Raw genomic sequence first — 21930 nt, 5'->3', positions numbered from 1 at the left:
CGTTCTGAGCTGACACGGCGTGCAGCTCTTCCTGTGCTGCGGCAACACAGCATCACCGGGACCCGTGCTTGGCGCGCTTGCCGTTTGCACCGCCGTCCTGCTCCAGCTCCTCAATAAGCGAGCGGTCCTGGAACGAGGCGCGCGCGACTTTGACGAATGCGCGGTCGAAGCCAGTGACAAAGCCCCAAATCAGGCCAAAGGTGTGCGCCGGATCCGAGTCTGCCGGCTCGCCGAGGAAGGTCGCGAGCTCTGACAGGGCCGCCTGTGCAGCCTTGCCCCGCTCCATGAGCTCGTTGTGCCGCCGCTGCGCCTTTGTCAGGAATTGCGAGCACACAGCGGCAAAGCTGGCCTCCTCCTCTGCCACCGTGGACGCCTCCAGCCGCACAATGACTAATCGGCCGTCCTCAGGGGCCGCCGGCTCGGCACTGTCCTTCTTTGCCTTTTCAGCCACCTGCTGTGCCAGGCTTCCCATCGATGCCCCAGGGGGCCGCTTCCCCGCGGCCGGCTTTGCCGGGGGCGGTGGCGGGGGCGGGGCACCAGCTGCGGGCTTCTTGGGCTTCGCGCTGGGAGGCGGCGGCGGCGGTGGTGGAGCCGCGCCCTTGCCGTCGGCGAGCGGAGCCGCGGGCGCGGCGGCCCCGTTCGCCTTGGGTGGCGGCGGAGGCGGTGCCGGGGGCGGCGCGGTCACCTTTTTGGGCGGAGGCGGTGGCGGCGGGGACGCCTTTGTGCTCCTCTGCGGCGGCGGTGGCGGTGGCGGCGGGGCCTTAGCGCCGCCAGGCGGCGGCGGGGGCGGGGGAGGAGCCTTCTTGGCCGTGCCATTCGGCATTGGGGGCGGTGGTGGCGGTAGCTTCCCGCGAGCCGGCGGGGGCGGCGGCGGCGGCGGCGCGTTCTTGGCCGGGGGCCGCGCCGGAGCGGGGTTCTTCTCTGATGCCGCAGGGGAGGCTCCTCGGCCGGAGACGAGCTTCGCGGCGAGCGCGCTGGCCGCCGCACTGGCGGCCTTGCGCACTGGGGTCCCCGCAGGGCCCGCCGCCCCCGCGGCCTGCGTGAACGTCAACCGCAGCGCAACAATGCGATCTGCTGCGCTCGCCGCAGCATCCCGCTCGACTTCTGCGTCCGCCACGCCCCTGTCAAGCGCCTTAAGTGTCTCCTGCATCTCCCCCTACAACACCCCAAGCACATCCATTCACCACTCCGCATTAGAAAAGGCGCATATACCATCCAGATATTCCCAACAGTTACACAATTCAAGGGAAGGGTAAAGCGATGAATTTCGCACAACCTGTTAGGATCAGTGGAAAGGGGTGATGCATTTGGGGTGATGCATGAACAATCGAGAGAGGTGGTGCACCTGTATCCGGACAGAGGCCTCCCGCACAGCATCCAGCTGGTCGGCAAGGAACCCGCCGCGGCCCTTGAACCAGTTGGCCGAGCGCGCAGTTGCGGGCACATCGCAGAGCACCACCCAGGCCACAAACTCCAGCAGAGTTGCCACTTCAGGCACTGTCATCGCTACTGAAGGCCGGGGAGTGGCGGCCCTCGGGGACAGGTTGCCATTCGACTCCGCAGCGCTGTTCTGGGGTGACTGCTTGGCCTCATCAGAGCCCTTGGCTGGCAGGCTTGGCCTGAACTCCTTGGTGATCTGGACATCCACACCCAACCAGCTCAGTAGTGCTACTTTGGGTAAGGGAATGATAGAGGAAATGACAAGGGTGTACCACCAAACCTTTCAAACATTCGGCCCACCGACAATGCCACCTTGAGCTTTTCAATTGCCATAGAACAGACGAACAGGAATGATGAGAGCATGCCAAGGATATGCATGTCTACTCCACATTGCCCAACACAGGAAGGAGTGCCTGTCTGACGCAGAACATGGAGCACAGCAAGAGACAAAAGGGTGAGGAAGTGGCACACACCTTGACGTCGGCCATTTTGGCGAGGGAGTCGAGCTTGATGGCGGAGGCATCGCCGCGGTGGGTGCCGCAGTTCATCGTGTTGCCCGTGGCCAGCACGGCCCTCAGTGTGTGCGCCAGGCGGTCGCTGGTGCGAATCTGGTCGCATGCGCGCTCCACGCACTCCACTGCAGACCGTGCCGAACGCACCAGGTTCTGCGAACAGCGCTGCAGTCAGCCTCAGGTATGCTGCCGTGCTGGCAGTGCCCCATGTGGGTCCTTTCATCCTCATGTGCAGCTCATGTTTGCACAAGGTATGTCGGTATGCATGCATCAAATGGCATCAAAGGCAGGTCAAATCGATCATGTAGCGGATGAGTGCGCCAGAGAAACAAAGGACATCAACGGATGTCCAACTGCCTCAGGAATGATAATGCAGAGCAGCCTTCATATGTTTTACGGGCAGGCAGCATTGCAAGCTGCACCTGCATTGCCATGCAGATCAGCAAGGCCATACAGCCGCCGCCTTCCCAAGACAGATGCGCGATGAGACCAGCACAAGCAGCTAGGAGAGAAATGAGGGGGGATTTTACCTCAAACTGGTGCACGAGGATGAGCAGGTGGATCTTCTCGTTGAGGCGCGGTACAGTGGACATGACCAGCAGGAATTGCTCCGGCAGCGACAGGTCCTCCGGCGGGCCAGAGTATTTCTGCAGCGCCTTCGTCTCATCCTCCTTCGGCGCAATCTGCACCCCGCCCATTCATGAGACTCAGGAAAACTCCCGGCGAAATTTCACAAAAGAAGAGAATTCACTTCTGCTCAGCGACCTGACCGAGCACACAGGGCAGCGACTGCGACTGCAAGGCCCGATAGGCTTGTGCTGCTCTGCAAAGTCTCAACCAGTCTTTAGCACAACACCGACACTCTCAGATGCGGTGATTTCTTGCCAATCCGGCACATAAGAAACGGAAGTTCCACCTTCGGAGTGACAACAGAGCAAATAGTGCAGCATTTACTTGCAAACTCTGCAAACTTTACAAGTAAATGAGGGCATGAGTGGACTACGGATCTCTACAGCACGCTCTTTGCTCAGGCAGAGCGCACTACCTCACTGCCTCTTGGCACAGCCCAAACAGCTGCTGAAGTGTGAATGAAATGCAGCCTGGTGGCACAAATCGTGAAGCAAATCGTGAAGGAAGGTTGGAGGCGGCACCTGGAGCAGGAGGGAGAGGCGTTCCAGGGAGAGGGAGGTGCCGGTGAGGAGGGCGCGGCGGATGTCGTGGGGGCCCTTGCGCAAGTTGCTGAACTGCGTGAGCATGATGGACACGTTGTTCGCGCGCGCAACCGGGATCACCTTGGCCATCCCCGCCTGCTGCCGGCTCGCGGCCTTGCCTGCACCACACCAGCAACACACTCTGACACTGCCTCTACCGAACAAGTTCAACCCCATCCTTCCGCTGCAAGAATCCTGAACACAGCGCTGCGGAATGGTGACTAACACCGCCAGTGCAAACGAGGCTGCATCATGGCAGCAGTGATGATAGAGCACACGGACAGGTGCTCTTCTGCTCAACGTCAAGGAGTGGCACTGGTATTTGCACGGAGCAATTGGAACAGATTGGGCGGTTGCAAACTCAGCGGCGCACCCTTGCTGACGACAGACTTGGCCTGGGGGCTGGGAGCGGCCTGCGCAAAGAGGGCCTCAAGCGCGGCGAGCTGCTCCTCGGACAGGTTCACAGACGGCACGCGTGCCCAGATGGCGTCTGGCCGCCATGGCATCTTGTTCCAGAAGAACGGCCGCAGCTTCACCGACGGCTGCCGCAGCGGGCCCACCGGCTTTGGAGCCTGTTCCAGGCATGTGAACCGAGTAAATGCCTACTGTGCAGGAAAGCTAGAGTCTCACAGGTCCTTGAAGGGTTGCTATGCATTGAATGCAACAGGTGCAGATGGTCAGCAGACGATCTGGCATGTAAGACGCCCAGACAGCTTGTACAACTAGAGTGAAAGGAGCTGATCTTGTATGTAATCCCATACAGGGTAACATTTTCCACCTCAGCACGGTGAGGACCCTGAACATGCTGCACCGCGCTGCACAAATTGACCATAGGACAGCAGAGCTGATGTGTTCCTCGGCATGCAACTCTCCAAGGCCTTTAGAGCCTCTTCAGGCAGTAGCACCAACAGTCACCTTGGCGGCGAGTGGCGGAACAGGCGGGGCAGCGGGCTTCTTAGGGGGAGGAGGTGGGGCAGACTTGGCTGCCTTGGGCGGTGCAGGCGGCGGCGGTGGCGGAGATGCCTTCGGCTTTGGGGGCGGCGGCGGTGGCAGCTTCTTTATTCTGGCTGCCTCTGCTGCTGGCTGCACAGCTGCTGCAGTGCCTGCGCGACACAGCCACCACGAATGATTTGAACACCCTCCGCTTAAACAGTGCTCATTGTGCAAATCAACCAGAATGAAAAGGCTGATGAGTGTTATGCACAAAATTGCACAAGGCTCCAAAGTTGGGATGCTGTGGGCAGCAGCGACAGATGATAGCAAAGGATGAAGAACGACTTCACACCTTCACCAGGCTTCTCTGCATCAGCCAGCTGGCCCAGGGCAGCCTTGTCAGCAGCTGACGCATGCACATCGACACGGGCCGCGTCGGCCGCCTTTTTGCTTCTTTGCTGCTCCTGCTGCAGCTGCCGTATGACCCTGCCCTCCATTACATCTGGCAGAGACACGCTTGCCCCCAAATGCGAGGCCCGCCGCTGCGCCAGTGTATCTGCATCCCCTTCAAGCTCGTCCAATACAACACCGTCCCTGGCGCCGCGCACTCGCCGTTGCCCTCTCGCCAGCCCCTCATCTGCTGACAAACCACCCGGCCTCCCCGGCAGCAGCCGCTCACCGTCCACATACCCATCTTCTAGCCCCTCTGCATCCTCCGCCCACCCTTGACCGTCCCCTACCACCGCCGACACCGCCCCCTTGCCCTTCTGCCGCTGCTGCTGCGCAAGGTCGCCCTTCGACTGCGTTGCCTGTGCCGAGCCCGGCTGCAGAGCTTCCTGGCCGTCACCGCCCGCCCCGCTCGGCGCCCCCGGCTCGCCGGCCCGCGCTGGCCGGCCATCTCGGGGCGTGCTGGCGACGCTCGAGCCATCTCCCCTGAGCGACACTGCTCCCTCCTGTGAGGGACCCGGCCGCGCCGCCTGCAGCAGCTCTGCATCCAGCGCACGCTGCACCGGGAGGCCGCTGCCGGAGATCGCAGTTCCCTCCGCTTCGTCCTCGTCAAGGCTTTGCCGCTCGAGGGCCTCGGCGAAGCGCTGGGGGCTGGCTTCCAGCAGCCCGGCAGCTGCCGCCTCGGCTTCCACCTCCGCAGCGACCTTGACCAGGATCTCGTCCGTGCGGCTGCGCTTGCGGCCGATCTTGGACGCGCCGGCGCCGGCGCTGGCCGGCCGGCTGCCGGCCCGGCTGCGGCTGCGCCGCTCGCCGCGCGGGCTCACCAGCGGACTCACCACGTCCCCTTCCTCGGCTTCACGCGGCATTCCCTCCGGCGTCAGTGTTAGCGCATCTCCCTCCTCTGCATCGCTGTGCTCACCCCCGGGGGACAGCTGCGGAGTGCCGGCGGCGTCCGCCACCGCTGCATCGCCCTCTTCCCCGCCGGCGGCGCCGGCCGCTGCCGCCCCCTTGGGCTCGGGCGAGACTGACGTGCGCCTGCGGTGCACCTTCCTGCGCCACAGCCCAGCCCAGACTATATATGAGTGTTTCTGCGATTGAATTTTCCAAGATCTTCTCCAAATTTGGTGCTTTTTCCATCTCGCCTTCAAGAGGGACATTCGTACAGCTATGTGAAGCCATTGCCAGCGCCCCACAATGGTGCCCTCTAAGGAATTTGCTCAGTGTTGACTTGTTTAATGCCACAAGGGCCTCATGCACAAAGCCAGTGTTGGGGCTTGGCGCGCACCTGCGCAGGGGCGACCCCTCCTTGATGAAGTCCTTCATCTGGGCGACCACGTCGTCCATGCGCTTGTCCTTGTCGGGCGAGTCCTTGGGCGTGCGGTCAGCGCCGTACATCTTGCCCATGAGCTCGCGCCACTTGTCGCGCATCCACTGCACGTCCCCGGCCAGCACCTCGCCGTCGGCGTCCATCTCCACTGGCACGCAGGCGTTGTCGGCGCCCCGGGGCGCGTAGGGCGCCAGCTTGATGTCCATAAAGAACTTGCGCTGGGCGTCGGGAGGGAACAGCGCCGGATCCGCCACGTCCAGCTGGTGCACTGTGATGCGGTCCACCTGCGCATGTGGGCAACTTAGTAGTTAGCTTGGAGTCCCGCAGTCTCCAATGTTTCAGGTGGCTAATAACAATAGTGCGCCCTGTATCCGGTCTATCATTCCACTTTCAGCATGCTCAAATTTATGAAGCTTAAGCATGCAGAAAGCTGGAGGAAGCATTCTGTACAAAAACAGTTTGCCGGGGAGCCAGCCGAGGCTACAATGCTACCATGGTGAGGCGCTATCAGCAGGTGCTTCGTAATTTTTTGCGCGCCATGCAATGTATGATGGTGCAACACTGTGCAGGGAGAGCGTGCACCTTGTTCTCCTCAAAGAAGGCGGTGTGGAAGGCGTAGGCGGCGGCCGGGCGCGAGTGCAGCCGCTGCCCCAGATTGTACGCGCCAAACCACAGCCCAATGGCCACATCACCGCTGATGGGGACGCCGATGTCAAAGGGCACCAGACCCTCCTGCAGCACCCCATTGCACACATTCTCAGATTGCGAACATCACTCTTTGACGACGCAGTGAGTCTCCTCTAGTGTTGGTGGCCAAGCCTGACATGGCGCAGAAAGACACACGGGTAGCAAAAAGGCACGCTTCAACCGCGGGCACTTCAGTGCACACAGTGTGCCAGAGAGGAATCTGTGCCAGCAGGGTCTCGACGGCAATCTGGCCGCTACAAGCCAGGTGAAAGGTGCTCTGTTCACATGGAAGACCTCCATCACCACACGAACCAATTTGAAGTTGGAAGAGGCATGCGCTCTTACCCGGGTCTCTGGGAAGCCGGCCCACACGCTGCGGCCGTACTGAAAGACAACTAAAAACGGCGCTGAGTCATCCTCCAGCCACTGCCCGCCGCTGTCGCCGGCCGCATCGCCGGCCGAGGTGTTGAGCAGCTCGAAGCCGTTGCACACAATTTGGCTCAGCAGGAACGTAGATGCCTCCGGCTTGGGTAGCGTCGGCGCGTACAGCACCGCTCCGAAGTAGTCCCCGTAACGCTGCTGCGCCGGGCCGGCATGCGGCCCCCGGAAATAGCCCGAGCGCGACACGGGCGTCGACGGCGCCCCTGAGCCTATGATCCACCCAGGCTTGTGATTTGTGAGCGATCATTCCTCACAACAATGAGGTGAGCAACATTTCCCGCGCACACCACTGTCCAACAGAGCCAACCTCATGATGGAGTGCTAATGGCGTCCCAATGGAGGACATTGACATGGAGCAGTGGTAGGACCATGCATGTGGACCGCAAAGAAAGGCGTGCATGGTCTCTGTTAGCCACCAATGCTGACCAATGCATTTAGTCTGCTGTCTGACAATGTCTCCAAAAGATAGGGCAGCTTTCTAACTCACAATGCAGAGCAAAACGAGGACATCGGTTGGAAAGTAGGTAGTAAGGCAGGCAGACGAATGGAACAGGGGAGGACCTGAGGTGAGTCTGCGTGGGGGCATGGTGGGGGGCAGGGAGGCGAGGGCCAGGGTGACGCTGCTGTAGTCCATGTTGAAGGACAGGTAGCAGGCCACCAGGAAGCGCACAAAGTGCAGGCCCATCCCCGAGCAGCTACGCGTGTGCAGCACCTGCACAGTCATGCGCACCAAGTCTCTCCACCAGCTGCCAGCTCAATTTTCTCCACATTTCTTGACTGATGCGCTGCTAACATGTGCATGTGCCAATACAACTCCCAGCCCATCCAATTATTTGCGTTGCTGATTCCTGCTGCGCCTCCACTCGGCAGTCTTGACTGAAAACAGCCCAGATCCTATCCTACCACACAATGGTGCCAGCTCGAGCGCTTTGACCGGTTGCGATTGATGACCGCTGGTGATCAAGCATGCATGTGCCGTTTCATCCCTTTGTCCCTCCCCACCGTCTGTCCTGCTGCATCCTGCTGTGCCTCCGCTTGCCAATCTTGTCTCCACACAGGCCAGATCTGCACAAGTTGTGTAATATAGAGCACAGAAAGTTTCCATGTTGAAGGGAGATTGAAAGCCCACCACGACGTGGTCTTCATTGAGTGCCAGCCAGGAGGCGATGGAGGAGCAGACAGTGAAGATGACGCCCAGGGGACAGATGCCCAGCCCAGGGGGGCTCTCCCAGTCCTTGAAGGGGATCTCGATCACATTGTTGCTGAACAGCGAGTATGCCTCCCCACTGAGCCATGCCGGGCCAAGGTTCAGCACCAGCGCTCCGTTAGCACTGCCATGCACCCTGTTGATGTGCGCCGCTGCTGCACGCAAGACTGCCTTGTACCTGCGTGTCAGCACAGTTTGTAAGATGGTTGCAAAACCAGAGAGGTCACCATGCATGTTCGGAATTGACCTTCAGGCACACATGAAATTGCGATCCATAAATTCAAATTGAGTAAGACGGCAGCACAAAGCATTCCAGGCAGCATTCGCATGAATACTACATGACATACAAATAATAAGATCCCTGTTCGCACTTGTCTGAAAGAGCAGATAGATGAAAGGCTTCCTTCCATGTTGATGGATCCTCCTCTGCAAAGCACAGCAATCAGTTTTCTTGAGAACCACAAGCAGTAAGTTTCTGTCGTGTAATCGAAGAGCAAAGAGTGAACATCCAGTCGATGGGCGGGCTTTGTGGGAAGATCAGATGCACAGATCTAAGCAGATCTAGCACTTCAGAGACCTGACGGTAGCTCCTCTGTCTCTGTAGCTGCCACCTTTGCTTTAAAAATGTCTATTCACTCAAGACTCACCATAAACAAATGCTGAGATCCTTTCGCATAGCTGCTGTACTGCGCCCTGCTCCTGATCTGAACGTGGAAAATTTTGCGTTCCAGGCCGAGCTAACGCTGCAGAAGGAGTTCCAGGGATACGAGAGCCGTGGGGAGTGGCTGCCTGGCCATCTGAGAAACTTTCACTCGCCGAAGCCTTGGGCGTGCCCAGCAATTTCCACATGTTATGGACTTCTTTTCATCCCATTCTCTCTGAGCCAATATGAAGACTCAATCAGTGTCCAAGGTGAAACTAGCAGCTCTCTCAACAAGCCATTTCCGACAGCTCTCGAAAGAACGTGGAGGGTTTCCGAAGGGTGACGCAGGGGAAAGATGTATCGAAGCCCTAAGCGGATCCTTTCTTTGCTTTGAGAGACTGTAGTCGTGCACGTTGTGATGCTGCCGCACAGCAGTGAGCGTCGAGAAATTCGTTTGAAGTGTGTTGTCTCCACGTCTAAGAGACAGCAATGCTGACCGCGCGAGTGCAACGGCGATAACTGAAGACGGCTGAGGGCCTACCCACCTCCGCTCAGGTAGCACTTGATCTCACGCAAAAGAGATATTGCTTGTTCTGGTGACGCCTATTGTCGGCATGAGATGCACTGATGCCCCATTCTTAGCGAATGGTGAAGTCCGACGCGAGTGCCAATTATATCTCGTTGCGTGCAAAGAAACACACTTCACGGAGGCAAACCCATTTATCCCAAATCCTCGTACTTTCCTTTCAAGTATCAAGAATGCGACTATCAGAAGAGACACACATCGCGCGAGGATGAGAGACTAGACAAGCTGCTGTAACGCTTGTCACAACTGCCTATTGGTTCCGTCCTGCTCGTGGGTACTTGTGCACATCGCAGATATGATTTTTTTCCTTTAATTGCAGGTTTACCAGGAAACTAGTAATGGCTCAGCATAGAGGGACGGCCAGATGCCACTGGTAGACACCGGCAGCCATCGGAAAGGCCCGTAGCGACCAGGCAAGTAGCTCTTTCCGTTGAACTGTCCTACAAGTCCGTCAAAACCCCATCGGCAACGCAGCAGTGATGAGTTTTGCATCTGCCCACCTTCGACTACTCACTTCCTTGACAGCGAAATGGGGCTTTCATTTCTGCCACGCTCGTGCTGCACCGTGAGTCTTCCCAGCGTTCGGAAGTCAAAGCATATTGACGCAGGCACTGTTTTGCAGTGTGCAGGCCAGATGCAGCGCGGCAGAACGAGGACCAAGCGCCAGCGCAATGACGGGCCAAAAACAGAAAACTGCTACGAATATGGGGTGCCCATGTCCGGTCTCCAGGAGGAGTCCTTGGAGTGTCAAGAGGGCCCCTCTGCCCTGTGCCATTCTCCTAACAGCTCATACCTGGACCAGCAATCATCTGACGCCTCAACAAGCACACAGGGGCCTCTGATGCCCATAAATGCCATGCGGCTGCAATGCCCAGATCTGGCCTTCTGGAGTCAGTACATGCGGCAGGTGTACATTGGGAACTCGCACTGCCCAGTCAATGGGTGGTACCAAGCCTGCAGGTACACGTCCCTAGCCATTTTGCTAGGCTCTGTTACATATTTTCAAAATTGTTGCAACTAGAGAGATGGATTATCGATAGAATCAATTTCACTGTGTCAGTGATACAGCCATACTCACAGCAGGCCTGAAATCAGCAAGTTTGCTTCACCCTGCAGAATGTGCAACTCATGGACGGCCGAAGAGCTCGATGTTGGTGGAAAAGCTGTGCCACTGTGCCGCGGGTAAGCGCTCAGGATGTCTTCCAACCTGCATGGGAAATCATTAACACTAAGAGAAAGACAAGCCTTACGAGGACAAGGTGTCCAACAAGGCAGACGCTTCCGTGCAATGCCACGATGCATACAGCACAGTCCATAAACGCTTGTTCTGCAAGCTTGCTCCCAACAAATATTTAATAGCACTTCAGGTTGCTTGCATGAATCTTCTCTAGCCTGTCTTGTAGCTGCAGGCACACTTCTTGCCCTTCTCAAAGTTTGACACGGAATCAGAGCTTAATCTGCTGGCTATTTCACAGGTGCCAGCTTAAGTGCCACAATGCTTGCGCGAGGGTCAACGCTGGGCCCAGTCAACCAAGTGACTCAGTGGCTGCCACGTCATCTTCCTTGCTTGCCCTGGACCGTGCATGGGAAGATTACCTGAACAAGCTTCGCCTGGAAAATGGCATGCTTGGCGCACGCTGATCATCACTGGCTGAGGTGTACATTTGGGTGCACAAATGCCTTCATAAGAGTACAAGTAATCTTGGCTCCTGTGGAAAAAGAGCTGGCATACGGTCAAGACTGCAGGAGCAGATAGCTGAACTTCCTTGAATGGCACAGCAGCAAACAAGTACCGCTGCATGCGCATCCACGGCCAATATTGGGCATGCCGATCAGGGTGAAAATCTTGTATATTATCAAAATAGTAGCAGGGCCGCATGGCCAGTGTAGGAGACAAATAAACCGAAAAAGGAAACTCTCAAATCAAGTGGGCAAGGAGGTTGTGTGCAGATCATTAGCACCAATTTCGAAAAGGCATTGCAGAGGTTATGCAGGCATGTGAGCACCATGCCCTTGTTTGCTTTGACGGTTCATATGTACAATATGATTATGAGATGATCTGTCTAGATCTATCGAAAGTGGTGGGCCGCGGTAGCCGTCATATCAAGACAAGAGTGTCCCACCTACCAGAAAATGAGCACAGTAATATCAATGATGTCCTGTCTCACTTGTAATAAATAATATTCTTAGAGCTGGTCTGCAAATATTTGGCACTTCTGGGATGGAACAAAGCACAGATAAGCACTGCTGTTTGAGGTGCGCACTGACTGAGCATGCTGACTGACACTGCTTTACACATGAGAACATTCATCTCTGACCTGGGACTCACGTCCCAAATGGATGCGCATACACGAGCAAGTTCATTGGATGCATTCAACTTGGTAGATATTTCTCGACAGCCTCCGCACTACTCTGCTCCTATAGCTGACTGCTAGCTAGCCACATTTGTGAGATATCTTGGGTACATGAAGCCTATTCAATGTCTTATGGAGGTCGGCCATACTTTCATGTGCCCAATATTTGTATTTTGATGCAGACTGGGCAATTGGTCCCTCGCTCTTTCTCTCCAACTTGAACACCTGAGAATAAGTTGCTGCACTCTCTTGTGACCGTACAGGTCTTCAGCAAGGGCTCACACTCAATCGCTGTTTTGAATTGTCTATGCTCTCCAGTTCGTGAGGTTGTCTGATCACCATCAGGACACTGATGGTGCCAACCTGCATTGCACTTATTGCCGCTGCAAGAAAAAGGATGCGCGTAAAGACATGGTCTCATTGGCATATGCCAAAGATGACATGTCCTCAATAATGCAACAAGAAGAACAATCACAAACAATGCACACCCGTCATTTGAGTTCAGCGCCCACAACTCTTCCACGTGCGCTGCAAAAAAGCCTGGCAAGGCTCTGCCCTTCAAGCATGCCAGCCACAATAGCAATCCCTCAACATAACCCTCGTAAGCTTTATATCTCCCTTGTCCCCAGCACACAGGGGAGCCACATGGGGGGCCACATGATGCCAGCTCAGGCGGCCAGTGAAAATTCAAGGCTGACCGTACACTCCAGGCTGTCGGTCCTAGGCACCATCAGCGACACAGTGCGCTGCTCCGGTTCGAATTCGAACTCGACAGGTGCGCCGTCGACGGTGCAGGCCGCGGGGGCGGCTGTGCTGTACAGCAGCAGGCGGCCGCAGCCGCACAGGGACGCCGTCGCACTCGCGCCACTGGTTCCGTTGTTTCCTGCCGCACTGCAGCTGAAGCGCTGCACGGTCGCGCCGGTGTTGAGCATGTCCGTCAGCCCTGCACATAGACAGCGCTCAGCAAAGGATGAAGAGCTCCATGCCAGTGCTTTTCCTGTTGCGCTCCTTCTCTGCAAGCCTGCTGTACAGTGTTGTATCCAGTGCTCATGCTAATGATGGCCAAAAGAAAAATCAATTATGGAGTGAATACGGTAGTGACCAGTCCAGTGCTAAGTATCCCCCTTGCCCAGATCCTTATGATTTATATCCTTATCCCGACCGAGGAACTCATTTGCTGGAGCAGGCTGCTGCAGCAGCCTGGGAAACAGCTCTTGTGGATGGGTTCCTTGGTCAGGCTACGGGTCAAGGGAATGAAGGTCTGGACTATCTCTTGGAGCGGCACTCAAGAGCGTACTAGGGGTACCAAACCATTACATGCACACATTAAGTGCATGACATAATTATATGATTAATCTTGTGGAAAATTTGCCAAGTGAGCAACGAGTCCTGATCCCGCCAGCCAAACAAATACAGCAGCAAGGGGATATGTGTGGGGGCATCAGGAATACACGCACCAATGGGAGCGATGCAGAGCCCCTTGACCTCAGTCAGGGGCACGACGGTGATGAGGTCACTCTCGCCGCGCGACAGCTGCACAGAGGCGTTGCCTGCGGCGTCGACCACCCACACAGCCTTCTGCGCGTCGCTGTACATGACAAAGCGGCCGTTTTCTGAGCCGCCGGCCGCCGCTGCAAAGGCCGGAATGTCGGCCGGGCGCACTTCCGTCGTGAGTGTCTGCGCGCCGTTGTTGTGCGTCACAAACTGGCGCCGCAGGCGGCTCCAATGGGAACCCTGCATTAGACGTTTGACGGGTAAGCAAACCACCAGAGAGAACAGCGCAGCCGCCGTGTAAAAATTAGCCTGAATGGTGAGGGAAGTTGCGGTGGGGCTGCGGGAGAATAGTACCTGGGTGTTGAAGATGCCGATGACGCCGCTGCCGCTGCTGTTTGTGGTCCACACCTGCACGACATGCAGCAGCCATCAGCACAAGCAAGCCAGCACCTCTGAACTGAAATGCTTCTTCACCCCAAACTCTGTCAAGATGGATCTCCAGCTCGTCACAGTACACCTGCTCATTCCACAAACATCTGCAGCTGAGCAGTCCTCTTGATGCCCCATGCATGGGCGTGGTAAAGATGTCCAACGAGCAGGGTGAGAGAGCGCATCGTGCCTTGAGCAGGGTGCGGCTGTCGCGCATGACGTCAGCAAAGAGGCAGTCAGCGGTGGGGCGTCCGGGCTGGGCAGCCAGCAGAACACTGCCGTCCGGAAGCACCACGCGCTTCAGCAGCTCAAAGTCGTGCTTGCCCGGCCGGTCGCTCACATACACTGGGCCCCCGCTCACCTGCACCAGGAACGCCGATTGATTCAATCCTCACAATACACAAATTTACTCACAGCCAACAGTTTCCAAGACAATGTGGCCAGTGGGCATCACACTGTAATCCACAATTATTTGCAAGAGAGAAGTGGAAGGGCGGCGACATTCCTCTCGTCCTCACGGCTACCCGCAGAGCCTATGCAAGGCATGACACAGGGCGGAACAGCTGGGTCACTTGCGCGCATAGCCTCAACATATGCATGTACCCGCACAACAGCAGACACTTCACCGCCCTCCCTACTTTTGTGCTGGGAAGCCACAGATTGAACCTGACCAAAAGCCAAGTCTTCCACTTTACCAAACCAGCATGGGTGAAAAAGCAGAAGGGAACGCGCACCACGCGGGCGCGCGCATGCATGAGGGCGGCGGGGTGCTGCGAGTGGAACATGTCCCAGTCCGGCTGCACCAGGGGCGACATGAACAGCGAATTCAGCGCGTTGACTGCCACGTGCGTGGTGTGCGATGCCGGGTCGCGCGGCCAGAAGTCGTCTGACGACCTCGCCAGCGCTGTGTCTGTCATCCTATTACAATACAAAACAAGCCTCAAAACACCGTCCTGGGCTCTTTTCCTCCCAGCTAGCCTCCATCTTCTAGCTCAATGAGAGCACCTCCCCTGAGGGGACAGACGTATCAAAAATGGCGAGCCACAGGATGCCCGAAACATGGGCTGCTGAGATCTGCGCAGCCTCCATGTTCCTCAGAAAACATGTTGGCAATCAGATGGCTGTACCAAGATGGCTGCATGGGGCTGCAAGAGCTGGGTGGTTTTGAGGCATGGGCAAGGGGAGGCGTGCCTGTAGAGGTCGCTGGTGGAGTGGCACATGCAGTTGATGCAGGCGTTGCCGGGGAAGTGCTCGGCGACAGAGTCCTCCAGCGCTGCATGGTAGCCTGCCGCCAGCGCGGGGCCTCCCCCCAGGCTGCTGCCGATCATGTCCAGCGTCGACTGACAGTCCACCTTCACGCCATCCACGCCAGCGCCTGCACACAATGCATCATTGCATATTGTCCATGTGGCATTCCGATGTCCCAACAGGTGTCAGGAGGCTGTTGTTGTACTTGAAAAAGGGACAAAGAGACAGCATGTTGAGGTCAACAGAGAAGGACAGGTTGACTACGGGAAGACTGCAAGTGTTGGATATGTGGATACTATGGCACAAGGTGGCTTGGCATCTTGTGGGCAAAGATGTGCCCACATGCTGGAGGAGTGTGGTGGGGTGTGCATGATAGGTGGATTAAGGGGCGGGACGCACCAGCCAGGTAGGAGTGCATGTCATGGTACAGGTGGCGGATGTCGCGCGCAACGCCCACCCCCGCCACAACCTGGCAGTTCCATGCAAAGCAGGGGTCGACGTCCAACACACCTGTCACGCAGCGAAATCCCCACATTCACAACTTTGAAAAACCCAACACTGATGGTGCTCAGACCTTGAGCAAGACTCTTCGAGGGATGCAGCCTCACTGTACAGCTGTGGCACAGGTTCATGTTCATCCAGACTCTGACTTTTACCTTGATGAGCATATTGTTAGTTGGCTGTATCAAGATGGTAGAGAGGGTCTCACCCTGGGTGGGTTGTGGCCAGACGAGCTGCGCGTCATACGCGGCCATGTGCGGTGTGTCGGGTGCTATGCCGGCCCAGTAGCCGTACAGAGAGTGCCAACAAAATATGTGCTCCAGCCCGAACCGCTCCTGTTACACCCCACATGCACACGTCAAACACAAAGACGCCGTCTTGCCCATCATGAATGCTTCTCACTCAAGATGAACACAAACAAGGCATTCAACATGTCATACAGACAGAAATGTTTGAGAATCGCAAAGTCAGAGCTCCTCATCTGCTCAAGATTTGGGAGGATTCGGGACTTGTGAGGCTTTGACCTTTCTTTTCAAAACATGGATCACCGCAAAGAGCTTGAGGAGGGGGAAAAACGAAGCGCAAGCGAGGCTTTGATCATGAGATACTGGTCAAGAAGCGCATGTTTGAAAAAGAACTGCGCAGGCTGAGATCAAGTGCTCACCCGCAGGTTGGCAATGACGGAGGCCATGGCTTCAGGGCGCGCCAGGGGCGCATCCATGCCGGCATCCACGGCCGAGAACTTGCCGTTGGCCGCAACGCTGCTAAGCCGCTTCACATGGTCCGACGTCTGCGCGTAGAAGTGCAGAATTGTGGTGCGCAGCTTGCCTGCACGCAGCAGCATTCTCTATCGCTTCCGTCCAAATGGTGAGATGGCTGACCAACATCTGGTGAGATGCCTAATCTAGACATGCATGTACCGTGTGTCCAGTAGCATGGACTTCACAGTGCTGCACTGGTTTTGGTTGTTTCTCCATAATGGGGGCAGACCCATGACACACCTTTGGACTGTCTGGTGAACCACTGAATCCGCCAGGAACCCGGAGGCGCGTGCTCAATGAACATCTGCAATCAAGCCCACCACATTGTCAGCATTGCAAAAAAATCCAAGCACGCAACCTTCGTTGAGACACATGCATGCAGCCACACCACTCTCGTCCCAAACAAGTCCATGTGCAAACCAGCAAAGGAACAGGAGGAGAGGCTGCTCCGCACCATGTACAGGGAAGTGATGAGAGCCACAAAGATGCCGGTGAAGAATCCCTGAATGCGGTGCCACGAGCTTGCTAGGACGCCCCTCTTCTGCTCGCCAGGCTTGATCAGCGCTGCGGGCTTTGCGCCCTGCGGCCCCGCCCCATTCTTGAGGGAAGCCTGGTTGGCCAGCTCGTCAAAGGGCGTGCTGTTGCCCTTTGATGCCACCTTAGCAGCCGCCATCAGAACCTGCACAGTCCAATCGGGTGCTGTCAGCAATGTCTGCTGGGAGATATCTGTTCTGGTGTAACTGGAGGACCGAGGACTGCACGCATGCCCCGCAACGCTCATCTGTCGAGCCAGAGGTTCTTACAGAGAAGGTTCTGCGGCAGTTACGAAAATACTCATGCACAGCAGTACTGATGCACAGCATACATGCAGAGCATTTGGTTGCACTCATGGCAAGCATGACTTAGCAAGGGGGACTCCAATGAGCAGGTTGCATTGGCACCTCATGCTCGCTCTGCAGCAGCTCTGCATCTGAGGAAGGAGGCCGCAGGGCAGGGTCCAGATCTGTGGACTGCCAGCCGTCGTCCACTATGAGTAGCTTGGGAGGCACGCCGCCCTCCTTCAGGGCCTGCAGCCCTTCGTCGATGCCTGTGGCAACCACGGCACATCTCACTTCCAGGCACACGTCTAAAATTGTTGACAGTTGCAAGAGACCTTTGCGCCTTGGCATGAAGTAACAAATTTCACCCCCAGAATAGCAATATCGATTTACAAGAGATCTCTTCTGGGATCAGGCGCAAGACCACCCACACTTTTCAGGCTTGCTCTCAGAATGGCCCTGCCGATCTCTGGGACCTTTCTGATAGCAGGCCAGGCAGACGAGGGAGATCCCATGTCTGCAAATTGCCTCAGTCCAGACAAGGACATTGTAAAAGCAGACCTGGACATAATCCTCACCCTGTGCAGAAACCTGGCTGTAGAAAGCGTCCCAGGTGCACCAGCCAAAGGACCCCACAAAGTCCGGCAGCTGCTTGGACAGGCGCGGCTTGGCCCCGCCCGACAGCTGCGCGGCAGCTGCCACGGCCGAGTCCACCAGATCATAGGGATCTGTGCCTGCCGCCACCAGCAGCGCGCTCGCCCACTGGCTGGCCGCTACGCTCTCATCGCCGCTCTCTGTCCTCAGCCGCACGTCCTTGCTGTTATCCTTGCCCTTCCTGCATGGGTACGAGTACCTCTCATACACCTCATCTCCCCACCTGCTGCGGAAAACCTCCCAACACTGAACCATGCTTGTCTTTTGCATCAAGGTCTTAAAAATGCTCCAACGCCATGGGCGCATCTGGGTTGGCGCATTACTCTGTGCTGCCCGACAGACCAACGCTTTAGCATGCCACAGGATGCACCAGCCTATCAGTTGGATGCACCAGCAGCCGATTCGCCTGGTGCAGCAATGAGCACCAGTGCTGGGTTTGAGAGGGGTGCGAGAGCACACCGCGGGGGCCTGAGAGTGGCGCGGAATTTGGCAGAGTCAATGAGGGGCAGGAGGACGGCGTAGGGTCCGTTGGGAGACAGCTGCAGCAGCAGGAACTGCGTCTCGTGCGGCAGGTCGGCTGCGCTGGAACCCCACTCCGGCGCCATCCAGTAGATCTTGATGCGCGCGCACGCCAGGAACCTGTTGCATGCCATCTTGTGACGTGACAAAAGGTGGCATGGCAAATACAGTAAGATAGCTTTGTTTTCTAAGTACTAAGATTCCATCAACATTGCGTTGGTGGATTGCAGGTATATGAAAAGTATATCACAGCGATCAAAGATCAGGCGCCCAAGTACCTGCATCGGTCGGCATCAGGATGCCCATGAGCCGAGACACAAGATTGTGCTGAAGTCTAGACAATCAGCCAAGTTGCAGCAAAGGGGCGCACCTGTTGCATGTCAGCTGTCCTAGCGTGGTCTCCTCGGTGCTGGTGGGCCGCCCATCAGAGGCCAGCAGGCCCAGCACAACGCCCACGGCCGGTGCAGCTTCAGCGTTCAGGAAGAAGCTGGGCCCCAGATTCCGAATGAATGCGAAACCGCCGGCCGATAGGGCGCCATCTGTGTACGTCACTGGCAGGCTCGTGGCTGGGACCTTGTCCGGCGCCGGCACCTCTATCTGGGGTGGTGCTAGTGTTGCGGCAGACGCAGTCACCGCTCTGCAGAAAAAAAAAAAAGAAATTGGTCTCTAAATTTGGAGGATAGCGTTGACTGCAAAAACAAGATATCATATGAGACGAAACATAAAAAATCCCCCCATTGAGTGCACATTTGCAACTAATATGCCAAAAAGGGGCCACGTGCCCCAAAAAGCAACAAATATCAGGGGAGGAGAGAGCTTACAACGTTGGACGCATCTCGAGGCGACGTGAAGCGCTATATGATCTCAAAGACCTTCTTCTGGCTGCCTCCCGGCTGTGCAGAGGGCAAGTATTCCTCAACAAGGCAAAACGCTCATCTTTTGGGACGTGCTTGGAGAGCCTAAGAGAGCCTAGCAAGGATCGTGGGCCTCGAATGAAGTTTAAGCATGGTTGGCGACATTGCATGACCACGCTGATCAAGTGCGTGTTCCCGTGCAGTCGGAATGAACAGCACCTTTATCAAAACGCGCTGCGCAGCTTTTGTCCTTCTAAACGGATGTTCAGTACTGCGACAGTCTAATCTCGTTCAACCCTACGGTATATTTAGAATCTCGCAATACACAACAGCAGCCTACAAAGTTGATATTTGTATCGGCTTGCCAAGAAACCGACTCGGCGAGTCAAAAATCATCGCGTCAGCTCCATCTTGCAAGCGGCGTTCCCTGCAAACTGCACCTTTCCATGCATTCGCTCCCCCCTCCATTTCCTTTCTTTTCTTGTTAAGTAATTACATTTCTCAGATTGCAATCACGAAACATGGTACACCCGATCAAAGTTCAGCTGAACGATCTTATGGTGAAGAGGGAGGAATTTGAAGCAGATGTCTCTTTGCGATCTGAGCGATTGGACGCTGCAGGAGTTGGATTGCATGGAAGTCTCTTGGACAAAGAGGTCTGACTCGATGTATTTTGATTGAAATCTGTAGTAAACCTTCACTATGTGTACGATGAATTGTCACGCGTATCTTTTACTCGCAGGGCTACCCAAGAGCTGATATCGATATAATGTCCATCAGGACAGATCGGAAAAGGATAGCAGGTGGTTAATGCGTGCATATCATGTCTGGATTCCGCTTGTGCCCATCGTGCTTGCAATCACAAAACAGGACATCAGCGCTTTCTGACTCATTAATGGGCGTGCAGAGCTTACAAACGACCACAAGTCCGTCACAAACCAGATTGAGAAGTTGATCCAGGAGCTGCATGCTGCAACAAAGGACAGCAAGCCAAGCCATGATCGGCCATCAGCACCTGCAGCAAGTACAACAGACAAGCCTCCCGAACAATCCAATGGAATTGCAGCACCTGTTCCCGCTGGCAGACCCGTGCATGCAGCGCAGTATTCACGCCCCCTTGCAGTGGTCGATGGTGTGTCAGAGGCGTCCCCTGCCAGCAGAGCAGGCATACAGGTGTGCCCAGAGCTTTGGCTCAAATGCAGGATGCTTAGCATGAGCCCACTCCTCTCACAGGCCTATTAAGCAGCCCAGAGGTGAATGTGCCATACTACTGCAGGTCGGTGATGCGCTGGTCAGTTTGGGCGGAGCTAGCTGGGAGTCTGGAACCATCTCCCTACAGCAGATCGCAGCAGCGGTCCAGGTTGGCCCCCTACCCAGATCACAGTACCTTGTTACTGCATGGAAACAGAGCTGATTAGAGACGGTCCGCAAGTAGACATTGCGTCAGCAAAATTATTGTTCTTCATCTGCATGTGTGTATGCTGTTGTTTCGAGCTCCCTAGCCTCTATCTCTGGTTTTTTAAAATACAATTTGGACAGGCCATATCTTGCCGCTCCACTTTGGCGATCACCTCTCCAGTATTTGGCGGAAGTCCTGGATGAGCTGAACACTTCTTGGCGGCATGTGTAGGCCAGCGAAGGCAAGGAGGTGCCAGCGATTGTGTTGCGGCAGGGAGAGACGGTGTCCCTGAAGCTGACTCCAGAGCGGTGGGCAGGCCAGGGGCTTCTGGGCTGCCATCTGCGACCGATTGGGGACACGACACGCGGGTGACATAGCGGCTGGATTGCAGCAATGTGCAGCTGTTGCAGGCCCTCAATTGACTGTCACAATTGCCGCTTTTAGAGGCTAGCGAAGTTTGGGCATAGTCTCAGCATCTTTCACATGTTACCTCTCTACCAACGTGATGGATTAGCCATAGAGCTTGCATGCGTTGAGGAGTAAATTGTGGAAATGAATTTCATGTAAAATGTATACCAAAACAATCTCCAGGAAAGACCACCCACTACTATTGATATCAACATTGGCCTTAGCTTGAGCCAGGCTGCAAGTGCAAGAATGCATGCAGATCAAGCAAAATATTGTAATGCTCGGCATTCATGAGCGCTGCAATATACGTGTGCCATGACCAGTGCTCAATCAACGTTGGGACCTCTCCAACATTGGATTTCATCTTATTAGAACATTTATTGGCTTCGCATCATATCTTATTTGAATTCAAAGAAACACCATTCGACTAGCTAGCTTTTGCAGTCATCTCAACATGACAGGAGAGCAACACTCTCCTGTGGAGAGGAGAGTGTGCTCTCCTGTCATGTTCTACCTTGATTATTGGTACTCCTAGGGCCCAGGCCTGTTGGCTACTGGATTTACGGTTCATTTCTAAAAGCGCTCAGGCGCATGCCAAATCGTCTTTCACTTATCTGCTGTCCAGGACTCCTTCCTCATCCGCAACTAAAATCCAACCTCACAGTTCTCAGAGGTCCACAGGAACTCTCATACAACTCCTTCATGTCAGCTGATGCAAAGCACGCAATCACAACCAAATTCAAGCTAAGTTGCATGCGACACAGCATGCCAACTGTGTTGCTGCTAATGAGAAGCAGTGTTTCCCATGTTCATGTCTGTTCCCCAGATCTCTGGGCTGTCTAGGCTCCACAACTAAAATATGAAAATCTGCAGTTGACAAGGATAATCACACGCATCCCGAACACCAAACCTGGATAGCATCACTCAGTCGCGCGCCCACTGCCAGGCAGGAGTGCACACTTACATCGACAGCATTCAAGAACCACAAAGGTTATAATCTGATCATGTTGGGGTCTTACAGATTTGATTGGGAAACCGAGAGGACGAAGCATACTGA

The 21930-nt window shown here is 55.8% G+C and overlaps 3 protein-coding genes across 3 annotated transcripts; 2 read left to right on the top strand and 1 right to left on the bottom strand.

Annotated features, from left to right (window-relative positions):
* Nucleotides 1–12456: 12456 nt before the first annotated feature.
* On the bottom strand, nucleotides 12457–18346 carry COCSUDRAFT_38256 (raffinose synthase; the record flags this gene model as incomplete). The annotated part of the gene is made up of 13 exons (XM_005643907.1): nucleotides 12457–12731; nucleotides 13246–13522; nucleotides 13637–13690; nucleotides 13800–13818; nucleotides 13876–14072; nucleotides 14446–14629; nucleotides 14903–15086; nucleotides 15359–15469; nucleotides 15669–15795; nucleotides 16125–16250; nucleotides 17163–17308; nucleotides 17618–17874; nucleotides 18153–18346. The coding sequence occupies 13 exons, from the start codon at nucleotides 18344–18346 to the stop codon at nucleotides 12457–12459; spliced, it is 2151 nt and encodes a 716-aa protein (XP_005643964.1).
* Nucleotides 18347–19587: 1241 nt separating this feature from the next.
* Nucleotides 19588–20837, top strand: COCSUDRAFT_19635 (hypothetical protein; the record flags this gene model as incomplete). The annotated part of the gene is made up of 5 exons (XM_005643906.1): nucleotides 19588–19722; nucleotides 19809–19869; nucleotides 19974–20239; nucleotides 20343–20426; nucleotides 20697–20837. 5 exons carry the CDS (start codon nucleotides 19588–19590, stop codon nucleotides 20835–20837), a joined length of 687 nt encoding a protein of 228 aa, XP_005643963.1.
* A 403-nt stretch (nucleotides 20838–21240) lies between these two features.
* Nucleotides 21241–21765, top strand: COCSUDRAFT_34297 (hypothetical protein). The gene has a single exon (XM_005643905.1). It carries the CDS (start codon nucleotides 21465–21467, stop codon nucleotides 21714–21716), a length of 252 nt encoding a protein of 83 aa, XP_005643962.1. The 5' UTR covers nucleotides 21241–21464; the 3' UTR covers nucleotides 21717–21765.
* The last annotated feature ends 165 nt before the right edge of the window (nucleotides 21766–21930 follow it).

This window comes from Coccomyxa subellipsoidea (assembly GCF_000258705.1).
Source record: "Coccomyxa subellipsoidea C-169, whole genome shotgun sequence".
Classification (NCBI taxonomy): Eukaryota; Viridiplantae; Chlorophyta; class Trebouxiophyceae; family Coccomyxaceae; genus Coccomyxa; species Coccomyxa subellipsoidea.
Note: the sequence above shows the minus strand (reverse complement) of the source record. Positions and strands in the feature narration are given on the sequence as shown.

Bases quoted from the DNA above. Each gene is read 5' to 3' on its own strand.
- COCSUDRAFT_34297 (XM_005643905.1), top strand. From the start codon at position 21,465: ATGCCAAATCGTCTTTCACTTATCTGCTGTCCAGGACTCCTTCCTCAT.